The sequence below is a fragment of the Panthera tigris genome, chromosome A2 (assembly GCF_018350195.1).
Source record: "Panthera tigris isolate Pti1 chromosome A2, P.tigris_Pti1_mat1.1, whole genome shotgun sequence".
NCBI classification, from domain to species: Eukaryota; Metazoa; Chordata; class Mammalia; order Carnivora; family Felidae; genus Panthera; species Panthera tigris.
The window spans coordinates 18315623-18332482 of record NC_056661.1 but is presented as its reverse complement, the minus strand read 5'-3'; the positions used below and the strand labels follow the sequence as shown (position 1 = coordinate 18332482).

The 16860-nt window shown below is 39.2% G+C and overlaps 1 protein-coding gene and 1 non-coding gene across 8 annotated transcripts in view; one reads left to right on the top strand and one right to left on the bottom strand.

Moving 5' to 3' along the window:
* IHO1 (interactor of HORMAD1 1) overlaps window positions 1–16860 on the bottom strand; it is a 36970-nt gene that overhangs the window by 17077 nt on the left and 3033 nt on the right. Inside the window, exons 1-6 of one of the 7 annotated variants that reach the window (XM_042978913.1) lie at window positions 16654–16672; window positions 14921–14954; window positions 13102–13172; window positions 10219–10289; window positions 6481–6655; window positions 4519–4682 (exon numbers count right to left, since the gene is read on the bottom strand). In XM_042978913.1, coding sequence (XP_042834847.1) covers window positions 4519–4682; window positions 6481–6655; window positions 10219–10274 — 395 coding nt within the window. In that variant the 5' untranslated portion in view covers window positions 10275–10289; window positions 13102–13172; window positions 14921–14954; window positions 16654–16672. Of the gene's footprint in view, window positions 1–4518; window positions 4683–6480; window positions 6656–10218; window positions 10290–13101; window positions 13173–14920; window positions 16559–16653; window positions 16674–16699; window positions 16782–16860 lie in introns of those variants that run through there. The other 6 variants (XM_042978912.1, XM_042978915.1, XM_042978917.1 and 3 more) reach the window with 6 other exon arrangements.
* On the top strand, window positions 1874–1977 carry LOC122236762. The gene has a single exon (XR_006215014.1). It is a non-coding gene; the product is annotated as a U6 spliceosomal RNA (small nuclear RNA).

Genomic DNA, 16860 nt, shown 5'->3' with positions numbered 1-16860 from the left:
TAAAATTATGATTTTTGTTGCCTACATAATAGTCAATATCTTAAGCTTGACTTTTTTCATGGAGATTCTTCAGAGTCCTCATAATTTGTTCTCTCTGTATAAATGTTATATATATTTTTGCTATCTTGTAAATAATTGTTAACAGAAACTCATTTCACTACAAAAAAAAAAAAAGGAAATGATATAGGGAGAGAGAGCGAGAGCAAGGAAGGAAGAAAATATCGAAATAAACTTCACATTTCAAAAAACCTTTTTTAGCTGCAGAAATCTTTTTTTTTAAGTAATCTCTGTTGGGGAACCTGGGTGTCTCAGTTGGTTACGTGTCTGACTTCAGCTCAGGTCATGATCTCACGGTTCGTGGGTTTGAGCCCCATGTCAGGCTCTGTGCTGACAGCTCAGTACCTGGAGCCTGCTTCAGATTCTGTGTCTCCCTCTCTCTCTGCCCCTCCCCAGCCTGGATTCTGTCTCTCTCTCTCTCTCTCTCTCTCTCTTTCCAAAAATAAATAAACATTTAAAAAAGTAATAAATAAAAAAAAATCTCTGGGCCCAACATGGGGCTCAAACTCACAACCCCAGGATGAAGGGTCACATGCTCTACCAAATGAGTTGGCCAGCCTGCCCCTGCTGCAGAAATCTTAATCAAATAAGATATAATCCCATGCCCACAGGGAAAAAAATTAACACTGATCTATTTGAAGAAGAAAGTGAGTATAGCTTCTCATCTGCAGTACCCTACCATAGCCAAAAGGGGCCTCTGAGAAACTGGTAGGGTCCTAGAGCCTGAATTCCTAGGGGAAAGAAGTCTCTCAATGTCTGGAAAATGTTTATTTACCAATAGAATCAAACACTCCAAATAGAGCATTTTACTTTTCTCACTAAAGGAAGATAGGTATTCAAGAGAAAGGATACTTAGTCTAAGAAGTCTTTAAGAGGGGCTCCTGGGTGGCTTGGTCTGTTAAGCATCTGACTTTGGCTTAGGTCATGATCTCAGGGTTCATGGGTTTGAGCCCTGCGTTGGGCTCTGTGCTGACAGCTCAGAGCCTAGAGTCTGCTTCAGATTCTGTCTCCCTCTCTCTGCCCCTCCCCCACTCATGCTATCTCTCAAAAAAAAAATGTTTAAAAATTAAAAACAAAAGAACTTTTAAAGAAATTCTGGCTCTTTCAACATAAAAATACTAGTGGTGACACTAAGTGATACATCTTCACTGTCACAGAAATAATAAAGTATATCTGTGCTTGAAAGTTATGATTTCATGATATGTAAAGATGTTGCCCTGATAACTTAGTACCCAAAAATGAACAAGTTAATATCCTCAGTGACTTCAACTTATTTATTTACAAATTAATACAGCAGCCCTAATTTATCTCATGTATTTGCTAAGGTAAATGAGTAAATATAAAACTAACAAATAAGGGGTGACTGAGTAGCTCAGTCGGTTAAGCATCTGACTTCAGCTCAGGTCATGATCTCACAGTTTGTGGGTTTGAGCTCTGCATGGGACTCTGTACTGACAGCTCAGAGCCTGCAGCCTGCTTCAGATTCTGTGTCTCCCTCTCTTTCTTCCCCTCCCCTGCTCCTGCTCTGTCTCTCTCTCTCTCTCTCAAAAATAAATAAACATTAAAAAAAAAAAAACTTAACAAGTTAAGACTGTATGTAAAATTTAGGGTCTATCTTAAAAAATACCAACATGTTGCGGCACCTGGCTGGCTCAGTTGGTGGAGCATGTGACTCAATCTCAGGGTTGTGGGTTAGAGCCCCATGTTGGGTATAGAGATTACTTAAAAATAAAATCTTTTTAAAAAATACCAACATTTCAAAGTGAGAAAATCAGCCTGAATAGCCTGCATCAGCTTTTTAAAGAATTCATGTGCTGTGCTCACTTCAGCAGTACATATACTAAAATTGAAATGATACAGAGATTAGCATGGTCCCTGAACAAGGATGACAGGCAAATTCGTGAAGCATTCCATATTAAAAAAAAAAAAAAAGAAAGAAAGAAAGAAAAAGGAAAAAAAAATTCATGTGCTACATTCTTGACCCTGAAACAACTTTTTTTTTAAATTTAATTTATTTTTTAAATTTATATCCAAGTTAGCTAGTTAGCATATAGTGCAAAAATGATTTCAGGAGTAGATTCCTTAATGGCCCTTACCCATTTAGGCCATCCCCCCTCCCACAACCCCTCCAGTAACCCTCTGTTTGTTCTCCATATTCAAGAGTCTCTTATGCTTTGTCCCCCTCCCTGTTTTTATATTATTTTTGTTTCCCTTCCCTTATGTTCATCTGTTTTGTATCTTAAAGTCCTCATATTAGTGAAGTCATATATTTATCTTCCTCTGACTAATTTCACTTAGCATAATACCCTCCAGTTCTATTCACATAGTTGTAAATGGCAAGATTTCTTCTTTTTGATTGCCAAGTAATACTCTAGTGTGTGTGTGTGTGTGTGTGTGTGTGTGTGTGTGTGTGTACATCTTCTTTATCCATTCATCCATCGATGGATATTTGGGCTCTTTCCATATTTTGGCTATTGTCGATAGTGCTGCTATAAACATGGGGGTGCATGTGTCCCTTCGAAACAGCACACCTGTATCCCTTGGATAAATACCTAGTAGTGCAATTGCTGGGTCATAGAGTAATTCTAGTTTTATTTTTTTGAGGAACCTCCATACTGTTTTCCAGAGTAGCTGCACCAGTTTGCATTCTCATCAGCAGTGCAAAAGAGATTCTCCTTCTCCACATCCTTGCCAGCATCTGTTGTTGCCTGAGTTGTTAGTGTTAGCCATTCTGACAGGTGTGAGGTGGTATCTCATTGTGGTTTTGATTTGTATTTCCCTGATGATGAGTGATGTGGAGCATTTTTTCATGTGTCAGTTGGCCATCAGGATGTCTTCTTTGGAGAAGTGTCTATTCATGTCTTTTGCCCATTTCTTCACTGGATTATTTGTTTTTTGGGTGTTGAATTTGAGAAGTTCTTTATAGATTTTGGATACTAACCCTTTATCTGATACATCATTTGTAAATATCTTCTTCCATTCCGTAGGTTGCCTTTTAGTTTTGCTGATTGTTTCCTTTGCTGTGCAGAAGCTTTTTATTTTGATGAGGTCCCAGTAGTTCATTTTTGCTTTTGTTTCCCTTGCTTCCGGAGAAGTGTTAAGTAAGAAGCTGTGCGGCCAAGGTCAAAGAGATTTTGCCTGTTTTCTCCTCAAGGATTTTGATGGCTTCCTGTCTTACATTTAGGTCTTTCATCCATTTTCAGTTTATTTTTATGTATGGTTAAGAAAGTGGTCCAGGTTCATTTTTCTGCATGTCACTGTCCAGTTTTCCCAGCACCAGTTGTTGAAGAGACTGTTTTTATTCCATTGGATATTCTTTCCTCTTTGTCAAAGATTAGTTAGCCATATGTTTGTGGGTCCATTTCTGGGTTTTCTATTCTGTTCCATTGATCTGAGTGTCTGTTTTTGTGCCAAAAACAACTTTTTAAATGTTTTTTTTTAACATTTATTTATTTTTGAGACAGAGAGAGAGAGAGAGAGAGAGCATGAACAGGGGAGGGTGAGAGAGAGAGAAGGAGACACAGAATCCGAAGCAGGCTCCAGGCTCTGAGGTGTCAGCACAGAGCTCGACGTGGGGCTCGAACCCACAGACCGTGAGATCATGACCTGAGCTGAAGTCGGACGCTTAACCGACTGAGCCACCCAGGAGCCCCCAAAAACAACTTTCTAAAAAAATATATTTTTTAATGTTTATTTATTTTTGAGAGTCAGTGAGACAGACTGCAAGTGAGGGTAGGGGCAGAGAGAGAGGGAGACACAGAATCTGAAGTAGGCTCCAGGCTCTGAGCTGTCAGCAGAACCTGACATGGGGCTTGAAGTCACAAACCACAAGATCATGATGTGAGCAGAAGTTGGATGCTGAACTGACTGAGCCACCCAGGCACCCCTTAATACATTTTGTTGTTTATTTATTTATTTTGAGAGAGAGAGAGAGAGAGAGAGAGAGAGAGAGAGAGAGAGAGAGAGAGAACAAGCAGAGGAGGGGCAGAGAGAAGGAAAGACAGAATCCCAAGCAGGCTCCATGCCATCAGCCACAGAGCCCGATGCAGGACTCAAACTCACCAACAGTGAGATCATGGTCTGAGCTAAAATCAAGAGTCAGATGCTTAACTGACTACACCACCCAGGTGTCCAACCATAAAACAACTTTTATCTAATTTCCCAACTGTGATGATCTGAAAAGATAACAAATTAAAGGGCAGAATTTTAAGCAGAATAAACATCATTACTTGAATATTGTATTTCTCTAAGAATTCCTTTTCAGGGGGGCCAGAACTGTGGCAGCCATATTCAAATCTGCCATAAGTCACATTGACAACTAAGAAATAAAGAGCAATTATTAGCTGAGCTATAAAGGCAAGAGTGCTAATATGCTAAAATAGAATTACTTGACTGTTAGTATTCCATTTTGTTTCCTTCAGAAAAGATGAGCTGTCACATCCACTTGAAAGGTTTGCATACCTGTCACATTTGTCTTTTGCCCTTTTCTTTTTCTCCTCAAATTGTTCCAAGAGGCCCTTTGATTTTCCAACTGACAAAGGAAGAGGAAATAAGCCTCTATCATTTGTATTTCCTCCAAATAGCTGGGGTTTTGTCTGGTATTTTGTGAAAATACTTGGTTCACTCTGTTAAATGAAAAAAAAAATCATAGCATTTCATACATGCAAATATTTATAGCATTCACTATTTTCTACATAATATAGTCACATTTAAGTGTAAACAATAACATTAAAAAACAACATGGCATGTAGTATTTCCTTTTTATTCCATATTCATCAGAAAATCATATTACAGAAACTCTTTTTATTAATAAGGTTTATGCCTTACCAGCACAGAGATATTTAAAATATCAGCTAATTGGAGTGCCTGGCTGGCTCGGTCAGTAGAGCATGTGACTCTTACTCTCGGGGTCATGAATTCAAGCCCAATGTCAGGTGTGGAGCCTACTTTAAAAAATAAATAAAAATAAAATATCAGCTAAGATGGCTTAAAATCAGTTGCACAGGGGTGCCTGGGTGGCTCAGTCAGTTAAGCATCCAGCTCTTGATTTCGGCTCAGGTGATGATCTCAGTTTGTCAGTTTGAGCCCCGCATCAGGCTCTGTGCTGATAGTGTGGAGCCTGCTTGGGATTCTCTCTCTCCCTCCCTCCCTTTCTCTGCCCATCTTCCGCTTGCTCTCTCTTTCTCTCTCTCTCTCACAAAATAAACTTTGAATAACTTGAAAAAAATCAGTTGCACAAATTTGAAGGCAATAACTGAATTATTTATGCTGTCTCTGAGATATGTTAAAGTTTTCACATTAATAGGTTTAACTCAATTACTGTTGAACTAAATTTAATAAATTTCACATGGACTGGACAGTAGGCATGCTGGCATATGGCAAGCCATTTCCTGCATTTGAGGCAACACTTACTCTGAAACATTCAGGGAGTACATATACTCCTTCATATCACTGGGTACCAATTTTTGTATTGAAATACTTATCTGAGAGCATACTCTACTTTCTTAAAGCACTGACTTAATCTTATCCATGGAGTCTCTGTTTGATGCAGGTTAAGTCTGTATATAAAGTTAAATATAGTTTTAAACCAAAATAAATAAATATGTAAAAATATTTCTGACCCACTAAAGAAGACAGGCTGGGCTCAGAAAATTGAGGACTCACGAGACTCTATTCTTGATTCTGGCCCTTATTCATTAACCAAGTCTTCAGAATCCTCATGTCCTTCTTCAAGGAAATAATGTAGCATAGTAGACTAAAATCCACAAAGCATCTAAAGTTTCTTAGGAAAAAATGTCCATATAAAATAAAATTTATGTTACCTTATTCCTATTTTTCTAAAGCTCTTCTTTCTTACGAAATTTTCACAAACAAAAGTATGTCTTAGAAAATGTCATGCAGGGGGCACCTGGGTGGCTTACTTGGTTAAGCATCTGACTTCGGCTCAGGTCAAGATCTCATAGTTTGTGAGTTCGAGGCCCACATCGGGCTCCATGCTGACAGCTCAGAGCCTGCAGCTTGCTTCAGATTGTGTGTCTCTGTCTCTTTCAGTCCCTACCCCACCCACCCCTGTCTGTGTGTGTCTCTCTCTCTCAAAAAATAAATAAACATTAAAAAAAATTTTTTAAAGAAAATATCATGCAATATTTGGCTCCCTCTAAGAGGGTCAAGGTACTGGCAATATTCTATATTGCTTTAGTAATAGAAGAAACTGCAAATAAATATTTTTTTCCATTTCAGACTACCAAATCTGATCCCAAGACTACCGGAGTACTGAATCACCAAACAAGCACAAATCCATTTAGAAGAGTAATCCTTAGAGATGTATAAATCTAAAAAACAATCCAACAGAATAAGTCTTTATAGCTTATCTCCATAATGACTATGAAATGCATGCAGAGAAACTGTGGAAATGAGACTCACGTCCAGAGAATTCTGTTGTGACTGTTTTGGGTGTCTCAAGTAGACACCAGAGTCCAAGGGTGCTGACAGAGTCTCTGAACTTTCTGGACAGAACTGCGATCCAAAGAGGAACTGGGAATCACTGAGACTGGAGTGATCAGTCTGATTATTATTCCAGCTAGAGGAATTAGTGGTCCTGAAATTAAGCAAGAAAAGAAAAGTATAGCAAGTAGACAAACATCCTGAACAAATGAAATCATAATTCACAACTATTCATTTCAGAATATCCTGGGCAGAGTACTAGTTTGTTCTGATCTAATCCCCTGAACACTGCCAGCACTACCCACAAAGAAACACAAAGAAATTCTGAATGTCAGACATTTTGATTATAGCAACTTAAGAACAATCCGATGGAAATTCAAACATTAAGGACTGACACTATTACTTGTGGTACAAGAGCACTGTGGGCTATGACACCATTTTGGAGATCAAAGTTCCTGAAATCTTTAGGGATTAAAAGAACATTATCTTTCAAAAAGTTGAATCTATTGGGGCGCCTGGGTGACTCAGTCGGTTAAGTATTGGATGCTTGATTTCAGCTTGGGTTATGATCTCACAGTTTGTGAGTTCAAGCCCCATGTGGGGCTCCGTGCTGACAGTGTCAGCCTGCTTGGGATATTCTCTCTCTCTCTCTCCCAAAATAAATAAATAATTAAACTTTAAATAAAGTTGAATTTGTTAATCACTAAGGGAATAAAGTAACTGATGCATTAGTCTGAAGTAATAAGCTAGATTTACATATAGCCACATGGATAAGTCCCAAAAATGTAATTTTGAGCACAGAGAGTAAAAACTGAATGAACTCACGTATCATTTATATAACCTTTTAAATATACATCATAGCACACCAAACAAGTATGTAACTGTGTATAGACGTGTACAGAACTCTCATTAACTCTCTTAGAGTATGCCTACAGGGAAGGAAGGGACCAGAATTAGAGGGAGAGTAGGAATCATAACAGAAAAAACACAGGACAGCTTAGTTATGGACTGAATATTTGTGTCCAAATTATTATGTTGAAGTTCTAATTCCTAAGGTGATAGTATTTGGAAATGGGGTCTTTGGGAGGTAATTAGGGTTAGACATGGTCATAAGGGCAGGCCTTCATGATGAGATTAAGGTCCTTACAATAAGAGATGCCAGAGTTTGCCCTCTCTTTAAAAAAAAATTTTTTTTTTAATGTTCATTTATTTTTGAGAGACAGAGACAGAGCACAAGCAGGGAAGAGGAAGATAGAGGAGACACAGAATATGAAGAAGGCTCCAGGCTTCAAGCTGCCAGCAGAGCCTGATGTGGGGCTCGAACCCATGAACCGTGAGATCATGACCTGAGCCAAAGTTGGAGGCTTAACTGACTGAGCCACCCAGGCATCCCTCTTTTTTTTTTTTAATTTTATGTTTTTATTTATTTTTGAGACAGAGAGAGAGAGCATGAGCAGGGGAGAGGCAGAGAGAGGGGGAGACACAGAATCTGAAGCAGGCTCCAGGCTCTGACCTGTCAGCCCAGAGCCCAATGTGGGGCTCGAACTCGCAGAGTGTGAGATCATGACCTGAGCTGAAGTTGGACGCTTAACCGACTGAGCCACCCAGGCACCCCCCTTTTTTTTTTTAAGTTTATATATTTATGCTTTGAGAGAGAGAAAGAGAGAGAGCAGGGGAAGAGCAGAGAGAATCCCAATCCCACTGACAGTGCAGAGCCCAATGCAGGGTGGAACCCACAAACTGTGAGATCATGACCTGAGCCGAAACCAAGAGTTGAATGCTTGACTAACTGAGCCACTCAGACACCTCTCTCTTTCTCCTTCATGTAAGGACACAGAGAGAAGACAGTTGTCTGGAAACCAGGAAGGGAGCCCTCATAAGAAATTATCTGCCTGGCATACGGTTCTAGGACTTCCAATCTCCAGAACTGAGGAAATAAATTTCTATTGTTGAAACCATCCAGTTTAGGGTACTTTGTTATGGCAGTCCATCAGACTAATAGGCCTCATCCAGATTGAAGAATATGATCAACTCAGATTTTTGCACAGGAGGATCCATTAAAAATTGTTTTTGAAACAAGGTGGTATTCCCTTTCACACCTTTAGTGTCTTATTCTTGCTTGCTCTAAGTACTTCCAGCTGTGGACTTCCAACTTGCTTCCCACAGATATATACATTTAAACCTCACATATGGGGGTACCTGGGTGGCTCAGTCAATTGAATGGCCAACTCATGATCTTGGCTCAGATCATAATCCCACAGTTTGTAGGATCATGCCCCGAGTCCGGTTCTGTGCTGGCAGCCCAGAGCCTGCTTGGGATTCTCTCTCTCCCTCTCTCTCTCTGTCCCTACCCTGCTTGTGCACATTTGCATGCGCTCTCTCTCCTTATCAAAGTAAATAAATAAACATTAAAAAAAAGAAACATCTCAATAACAACTTGGGTTACTTAATGCTGTTGTGTAACCTAAAAAAACATGCTTTTCATTAAAATGCACAAACACAAATCATTCCTTTTAATAAAGCTAAATTAAAGTAATTACATAGCATATAAGTACATAATCCAAGCCAACATATATTAATGCAAGACAAAAAGAAACTCTAATAATTCAGCACAGGAAAGAGCAATTATTTTCACTCATAGAACCATTTTCTAAGATTAGCTAAGGTAATGGGCTGCACACATATATTATAATATGGGTTGCATAATCGTTGCTCAAAATAGCTTAAATAGCTCTCTGTGACTCCCCTCTTAGGTTAAAGAGAATAATTAGCTGTGCTGGATAAAAAAAAAAACTGTGAGCTTCCAGAAACCACGTAGGATTTACATCTTAAAGCTAGGATCTGGAATTTAACAAAGATTTTCTCTGTATCAACTGAAAGCATTTTTTTTTCTTTTTGAGAAATAAAAAGCACAATGCTCTAGGTTTTTGCTGAATTAATAACTGTCTTCAGGAAGGTATTAGGAAGAAAAGAAACTAATAATAAAAGCATACCAAAAGCAATTAAAAATCCCTTAAATATATACTAATTCTGGGGCACATCCACCAAGTTAGCAATGGCAAGTCCACTGCATGGCTGATGGACACCAATATAAGTACCTCAGTGGAGTAGTAGAAAGGGCAGTATTTCAGTGAGCCTTGTCAACAGCTGGAGTAGCTCTTAACTCCACAGTACCTACAAATGGTACCACACAAATGAATACGTATCTAAACATTGTCTTGATTTGATCCTTGCTGTTTCAATAGAAATCACTCCAACTGAGGTGAGTTTCTAGATTGTTAGGCCATTTCTAATTCTCACAGGCCTCATACTCCAGAGGCCTAGTTCTGGACACAGAGCCACTGCTCAATTAACACAAATAGCTAAGTTGACATTGCTTTTATCATCAGAACATAGGCGGAGGGGCGCCTAGGTGGCTCAGTCGGTTAAGCATCCGACTCTGGATCTCAGCTCAGGTCTTGATCTCCAGGTCGTGAGTTCAAGCCCTGCATTGGGCTCCATGATGGGTGTGAAGCCTACTTTTAAAAAAAGAAAAGAAAAGAAAATAGGCAAAAGGAAAAAGACAAATATGGGAGAGTGTAGTAGTGAAGGGAAAAGAAGGGGAAAAAGCTGTATGAAGTCACCCTATTACTAATAAACTAATAGGAAAGGTAGCCTTTTTCAATGAAATCAATACAACTATAAGACCTTCATTAAGTATCAGAGTATATAACTTACCCAGAACCTGAGGGAATACTGAGCATCTCTTTGATATTCCAGACGTTAAAATTCATTTCTTATGGTTAGCCCTATTAAAAAGAGAGGAATATTAATTTAAAAGGTTAAGTATAACTTTCCCCCCAAAGATGACTTTACTGGTGACTGTTATATATGGATGAGGACATTTCAGCAACTATATTCCCATTCAATTGGTGAAAATTCCCATTACCTATGTGTCAGAAACAGGTATTTTGGGGGCACCTGGCTGGGTCAGTCAGTGAAATGTGTGACTCTTGATCTCAGGGTTGTGAGTTTGACCCCCCACACTGAGTGTAGAGATTACTTAAAAATAAAATCTTTAGGGGGTGCCTGGTTGGCTCAGTCGATTAAGCATCTGACTTTGGATCAGGTCATGATCTCATGGTTCATGGTTTCGGGCCCCGAGTCAGGCTTTGTGCTGACAGCTCAGAGTCTGGAGCCTGCTTCAGATCTGTCTCTCCCTCTCTCTCTCTGCCCCTCCCCCACTCACACTCTGTCTCTATCAAAAATGAATAAACTTTATGGGGTGCCTGGATGGCTCAACTGGTTAAGCATCCAACTTCAGCTCAGGTCATGATCTCACAGTCTGTGGGTTCAAGCCCCACGTCAGGCTCTGTGCTGACAGCTCAGAGCCTGGAGCCTGCTTCAGATTCTGTGTCTCCTTCTCTCTCTGCCCCTTCCCTGCTCGCGCACTATCTCTCTCAATCAAAAATAAACATTAAAAAAATTTTTTTAATGAATAAACGTTAAAACATTAAAAAATCTTTAGGGGCACCTGGGTGGCTCAGTTGGTTAAGCATCCAACTCCTGATTTCAGCTCAGGTCATGATCTCAGCTTGTGGGATTCAGCCCTGCATCAGGCTCTGCACTGACAGCAAGTAACCTGCTTGGGATTCTCTCTCTCCCCCTTTCCCTGCCTTTTTTTTCTCTCTCTCAAAATAAATAAACCTAAAAAAAAAAAAAAAAATAAACCTAAAAAAAAAAAAGCTATTCAGGATAACTGAATAGCTACATAAAAAAGATTAAGATTGGATCTAGTCCTTTCACCATACACTACAAAATATCCAAATGGATCAGAGATAATATAAAAATGAAATCATAAAAGAACCAGAGGGAAAGCTGATGCAACTTCAGCTCAGGTCATGATCTCACAGTCTGTGGGTTCAAGCCCCACGTCAGGCTCTGTGCTGACAATTCAGAGCCTAGAGCCTGCTTCAGATTCTGTGTCTCCCTCTTTCTCTGCCCCTCCCCTGCGTGCTTGCGCACTCTCTCTCTCTCTCTCAAAAATAAATAAACATTAAAAAAAATAAAAAATAAAAAAATAAACATTAAAAAATTTTTGTTAATCATAGAGACTGTTTTCTTTTATATAAAGGTGGTAAAATGCAAGTATAATAATGTACTCTGTTACTGAGGCTGGAAGGAAAGAGGCACTTTCAAGCACTTCTGCTGGGAAGGCCTCTGTGGAGGAGAATTTGGCACTATCTAGAACATTTACAAATGTATTTACTGTTTAATCCAGCAATCCTACTTCTAAGGATTGGGATCTATGCCAATAATACTTTGACAGAAATAGAAAATTATATATACACATGTCTCTTCAATACAATACCATTTATAATAGCAAGACCATAAACAACTCAATACCCATCAGTTGGTGAATAGTTGAACAAACTATGGTATATTCATACAATGGAGTTTTAAGGAACTGTTAAAAGGAATATATACTCTTGTGTATATAAGATATACTTCAATATACTCTGGGAGTGACCTCCCAGAATATTGCTAAGCACAAAGAAAAAAAAAGGTAAGGTGAAGAATAGTGTATGTGGTATGCAATATTTCATCCAAAAATGTCAAGGGAACATGAATATAAATAAATATACACACATAGCAATGTGCTTTTTTTTTTTTAAGTAAGGAGAGAAGAAAAGCAAGGAGGAAGAGAGAGAGAAGAAAAATAGATAAACTGAAAACCAACAAAAACGTTTACCTTGGAGGGCAGAGATAGGGTGGAGAGGCTAGAAATGAAAACTAGACTTCTCCAACTGTAGCAGTTTTTACAGTTTCAACTTTAGAATAATGTAAATACTATAATATAAGTACATATAATCACATAGTCACAAAACGAAATTAAATAAAAAATGGGAAAAACCAAGCAATTCCTACAAAGGAGCAAAATGGAACATACAAGTTGGTTATTGAGCCCCACAAGGAGGGTCTATTTCCAGTGCCTCTAAATATGATAATTTGATACCACATCTCTAGTGAAGTGTAGCCTAAAGACAAAATGAACAGTAAAGGAATCTGTGTGTTTTCAGCAATCATAGTTAGTAAAAAATATATATATACATATATATATGTATAATATACATGTATATAGACATACATGTAATATACATACATATATACATGTAGCATCTATCAGAATACAGCAAATCAATAATATATTAATGTAGTCATTGGGAATAAAAATTTTCAGTGTATGAGAAAAGAGATAGAAATACAAAATAAGGTTAGGCAAAAACCCTACGATCCTAGGTCTGAAATAAATAGAAAATTATTAGTAATTCTTGATGTACAATCTTAGCACCCAGCTTTTGGTCTTGAAATACCATTCACCACTAAAAGGAATCAGTTCTGGGGCAGAAAATGTACAATTTGAGTCTGGGATATCTAGTCCCAGAGAACAAGGAAGCTATCAAAGACTACCAGGGCCAAAGATTACTGGAGAGCTAGCTTAAAGGGCTTCCTCTGTTAAATTTATAGTTTTTAAAACCTTCGTCAGTCACTTTGGAAGATACGCAACCACCTTATTATTTTGAAAGCTGGTAGGGTACACAAAAGAATCATTTCTCTTACCTTTCTAGAAAGACGCACTTCAAAGTAACCAACATATAGATGTGAGAATGTTCTTTATAGAAGTATTTCAGCTAATAAACACAGAATGAATGGTACAATTAGATTATTACCATTTTGGAGGTGCAATGAAAATAATGGATCTAGACAATGATCATAAATGGCTATTTAAACCATGAGGTGAAAGGTAATAGGAAACTTTATAATGAATAGATCAGGCTGAAAACACCTAAACCCTTCAGTTGATCTTTTATTCACAAAGACAGAAACCAGCCCTAGTATGAGCCTCTTGATGAGGTTCAACAAGAGGTGCCAAGCATTACCAAAGAAGTAAGTATACTTGCCAAAAATATTGATCCCTAATCTAATTAACCTTCTAGATGTAAGGACCAGTATACAGAAAATACAGTGGTTAAATAGAACCAGTGGAATGGAATCAGCAAAATCCAGAGGGGTTAATCCTACAGTTTAAATGATCATATTCTTTTAAAGCATAAGAGGCAAGAAAAAAAAGAGATGTGGGAGACTATAAATTAGAAGAAATTTATGAGCCACACCAACCAAATACAATGTGTTTGGATCCTGAATTATAAAAAAGCAATTAAGAAAATTTAAACATTGACTAGCTACTTAATGATATCAATAAATTGTTACTTTAAGTGTGGTAATGATATTGTGGTTATGATAAAAACAGAGTCCTTATCTTTTATACATACATAAATTTTAAATGAATAAAATAATCTTCAAAACTTTTGTTTTGCTTTAAAATAATAGAGATGGATTAGGGGACCTGGAAAGGGGTACAGACTGCCCCTAGGTTGATAATTGTTGAAGCTAGGTGATGGGTACATTGGCATTCATTCATCCAATGATTTCTACTTGACATGTTTGAAATTTTCCACACAAAAAATTGATGTATGAATTGGTAAATGCCTGTATTAGCTGACAACACCCAACATTGTTACCTCCAGCCCAGACCCCTCTCCTGAACTTCAGACTCCTATATTCAAGTGCTGGCCTGACATCTCTACTTGGGTGACTAATATGCACCACAAACCAACATGTCCAAAACTAAGATCGTCATTTTTTCCCCCAAAACATTCTCCACCTACAGTCATCCTATTCCAGTTAACAGCAACTCCATCTTTCTAGTTGCTCAAGCCAAAATCTAAGAGTCCTCTTTGACCCTCTTCTCACATCCAGTCTGTCAGCAAATACTATGATTCCTTCAAACATATTCAGAATCTGTCCACTTTAAGTTCCTTCTTCTATAGGTTTACCAGATAAAATATAGGATGCTCAAATTTGAACTTCCCAAATATTGCCCAGGACACACTTGTACTAAAAAAAATATTGTTTACCTGAAATTCAAATTTAACTTGGTGTCCTGTATTTTTATTTGCTAAATCTGACAACTTTAGATTCAGAGTTCCTCTAACTTTAAGTCAGATCATGTTATCCCTGCTCCTACCCTACTCCAATACAAGCCAGAATTCCCATGATTATCTCTGGTGTCTGCAATCTCCCCTTAGCCCTGCTTTTTTCCATCTACACTCCATTCCACACTTCTTATGGGGCTTCTCACTGCTGCTTTCCCTTGCTGGGCACACAACCAGCTTCAGGCCCCTTTCCCATACTGTTTTCTCCACTTGGTTCACTCTTCCTTCAGATTATCAGCATAATAGGCCAAACCACATCCACCACCTCCAGGGGTTCTCTCAAATTATTCAAAACTGTAGCACCTCAATAATCAATGTTTCTTCTCTGCTTTTTCTCCAAAGCATACCTTTATTCTAATACACTATATATTTTTAAAATTTACCTTGTTTTGTCTGTCTCAGCACGCACATCCAAGCCTACAAGAATGTAATGTTAAGCTCTTTGAGGATAGGAATTTTTGTGTTCGGTTCACTGCTATATCCTCAGACTCTAGAAATTGTGCCTGGCACATAATAGGTGCCCAGAAAATATTTACTGTTAAATCAGTTGTTTTTTTTTTTAATGAGAACTAAATTAGGACAATAGAGCAAAACTTTCCAAGTATCCACAAATTTAAAAATACATATGATTTGGTTTTAATTATTACATTTCAAATCCCTAGATCTGCATAGACTTATTACATATTTAAAAAAAGAGGAAGAATTGAAGTAAATCTAGGATTCCTGACTCATGTTTACTTATTTCTTTGATAGTCTGAGCTTTTTTCTTCCATCAACACTTCAGAAATTCTTCCTTCTAGAGTCTTGATTTAGCATCTAGACAATTTTACATACATCACTACAAGACCATTATTACTACATCTAGATGTAAATCCTTTATCATCTTCCATTTCTGTTTATGTTGAGAAAGGAGAATAATTTATGCAGTATGTGGCTTGGGGTTTAGAATAACTATGCTCCTGGTTCCAGACCAAACTTACTCCTAAGAGATTTCTTAAATGTTGAGAAAATCCCATGGTTGCACCCTTGCCTATGTCTAAGGACCACATGGGGCTTGATGTGCTCAGCCTCAGGTTTATCTGTTCTCTATGCATTTACCTGTCACCATGCTACCTATTATAGGCTTTAAATTCCCAGAGGGCAGAAATCCCATCTGCCTATACCTATCCTTGTAGATGCTAGCACACTAGTAATGAAGTAGTAGTCATTCTTAGGTAGGACACTAGGTAAATGAAAACTGAAATGCACACATTACAAACTTTCAAGGGCAGGGTTCTCTCTCCCTCTCATCTCCCAGTCCTATTAGAAGAAGCATAAAAGCAGAGGAAACGTTTAAGTGCATGCAAGGTATACAACTGTCTCCCTAGGAAGGGCGCTGGCAAGGAGTTAGACAAGGGAGAAACATGTGTGAAGAGAATGCCCTAAGGGGAAGTACACCACCGCCATCATCTGACCCCCATCTTCAACATTGAGACTCCTGAGGCCACAGTGTGAGGTCCTCCACGTGCTCTTCTGGCTCCTCCACTCGGTCACAGAAAAAAACAGTTCTCTCTCTCAGACTTTGTGCCCCTTGGGCCTCGACCAGGCCCTCCTAAACCTCATACGACCGTCCACTCTCATCTTCAGTCTCTTTTCAATTAGGAGACACGCTATGGGCTCCCAGACTAAATCATTCAGATGTCCTTTCCAGAGGCCTCCAAGGGATACTGCATAATTATAAGGCAAATCCCAGTTTCCCGGGTTCCTGTTCACGCTTTCTGGGCCGATTCTCTTTCTTGCGTCTCCTAATCCCAGACTCGGGATGAGAGGCTGTGGACACCCGGGAATCTGACGAAAACAACTCCAAAGGTGAGCACAGAAAGTCTCCTTGAAGAGCCAGAGAGGTCTTCCATCACAGAGAAAGAATGAATGGCTAGGAATTCCAGGACAAGGATCAAGTTGGACAACCCGGCGTCCCGAGAAACTCCTCGACGTCGCCAGAAATCTCGAACCTGTACTCAAGGCCCCCGTTTGGCTCCCGGACCTCTCCACCTTCACCCCCTCCCCCTCCCTGCCCTTCCAGGCCAAACCCCCCCGCCTCTCTCCCCCCCCCCCCCCCCCCCCCCCGCGCCTCCACCTCTGAGGGACAGCTCGCGCCCCACCTGGGGCGTCTCTGATCTTACCTCAAGGCTACTTAGTCCCACTGAAGTTGCCTGAGCATGCGTGGTCCCGCCCCCAAGGCCCTATCTGACCAATGAGGATTAAGTCCTGCCTTCTGGGCCCGCCCCCTCTGCCGCATCGCGTTAAAGGTTTTAACGGGCGTGCCGGTTTCACCAGCACTTTC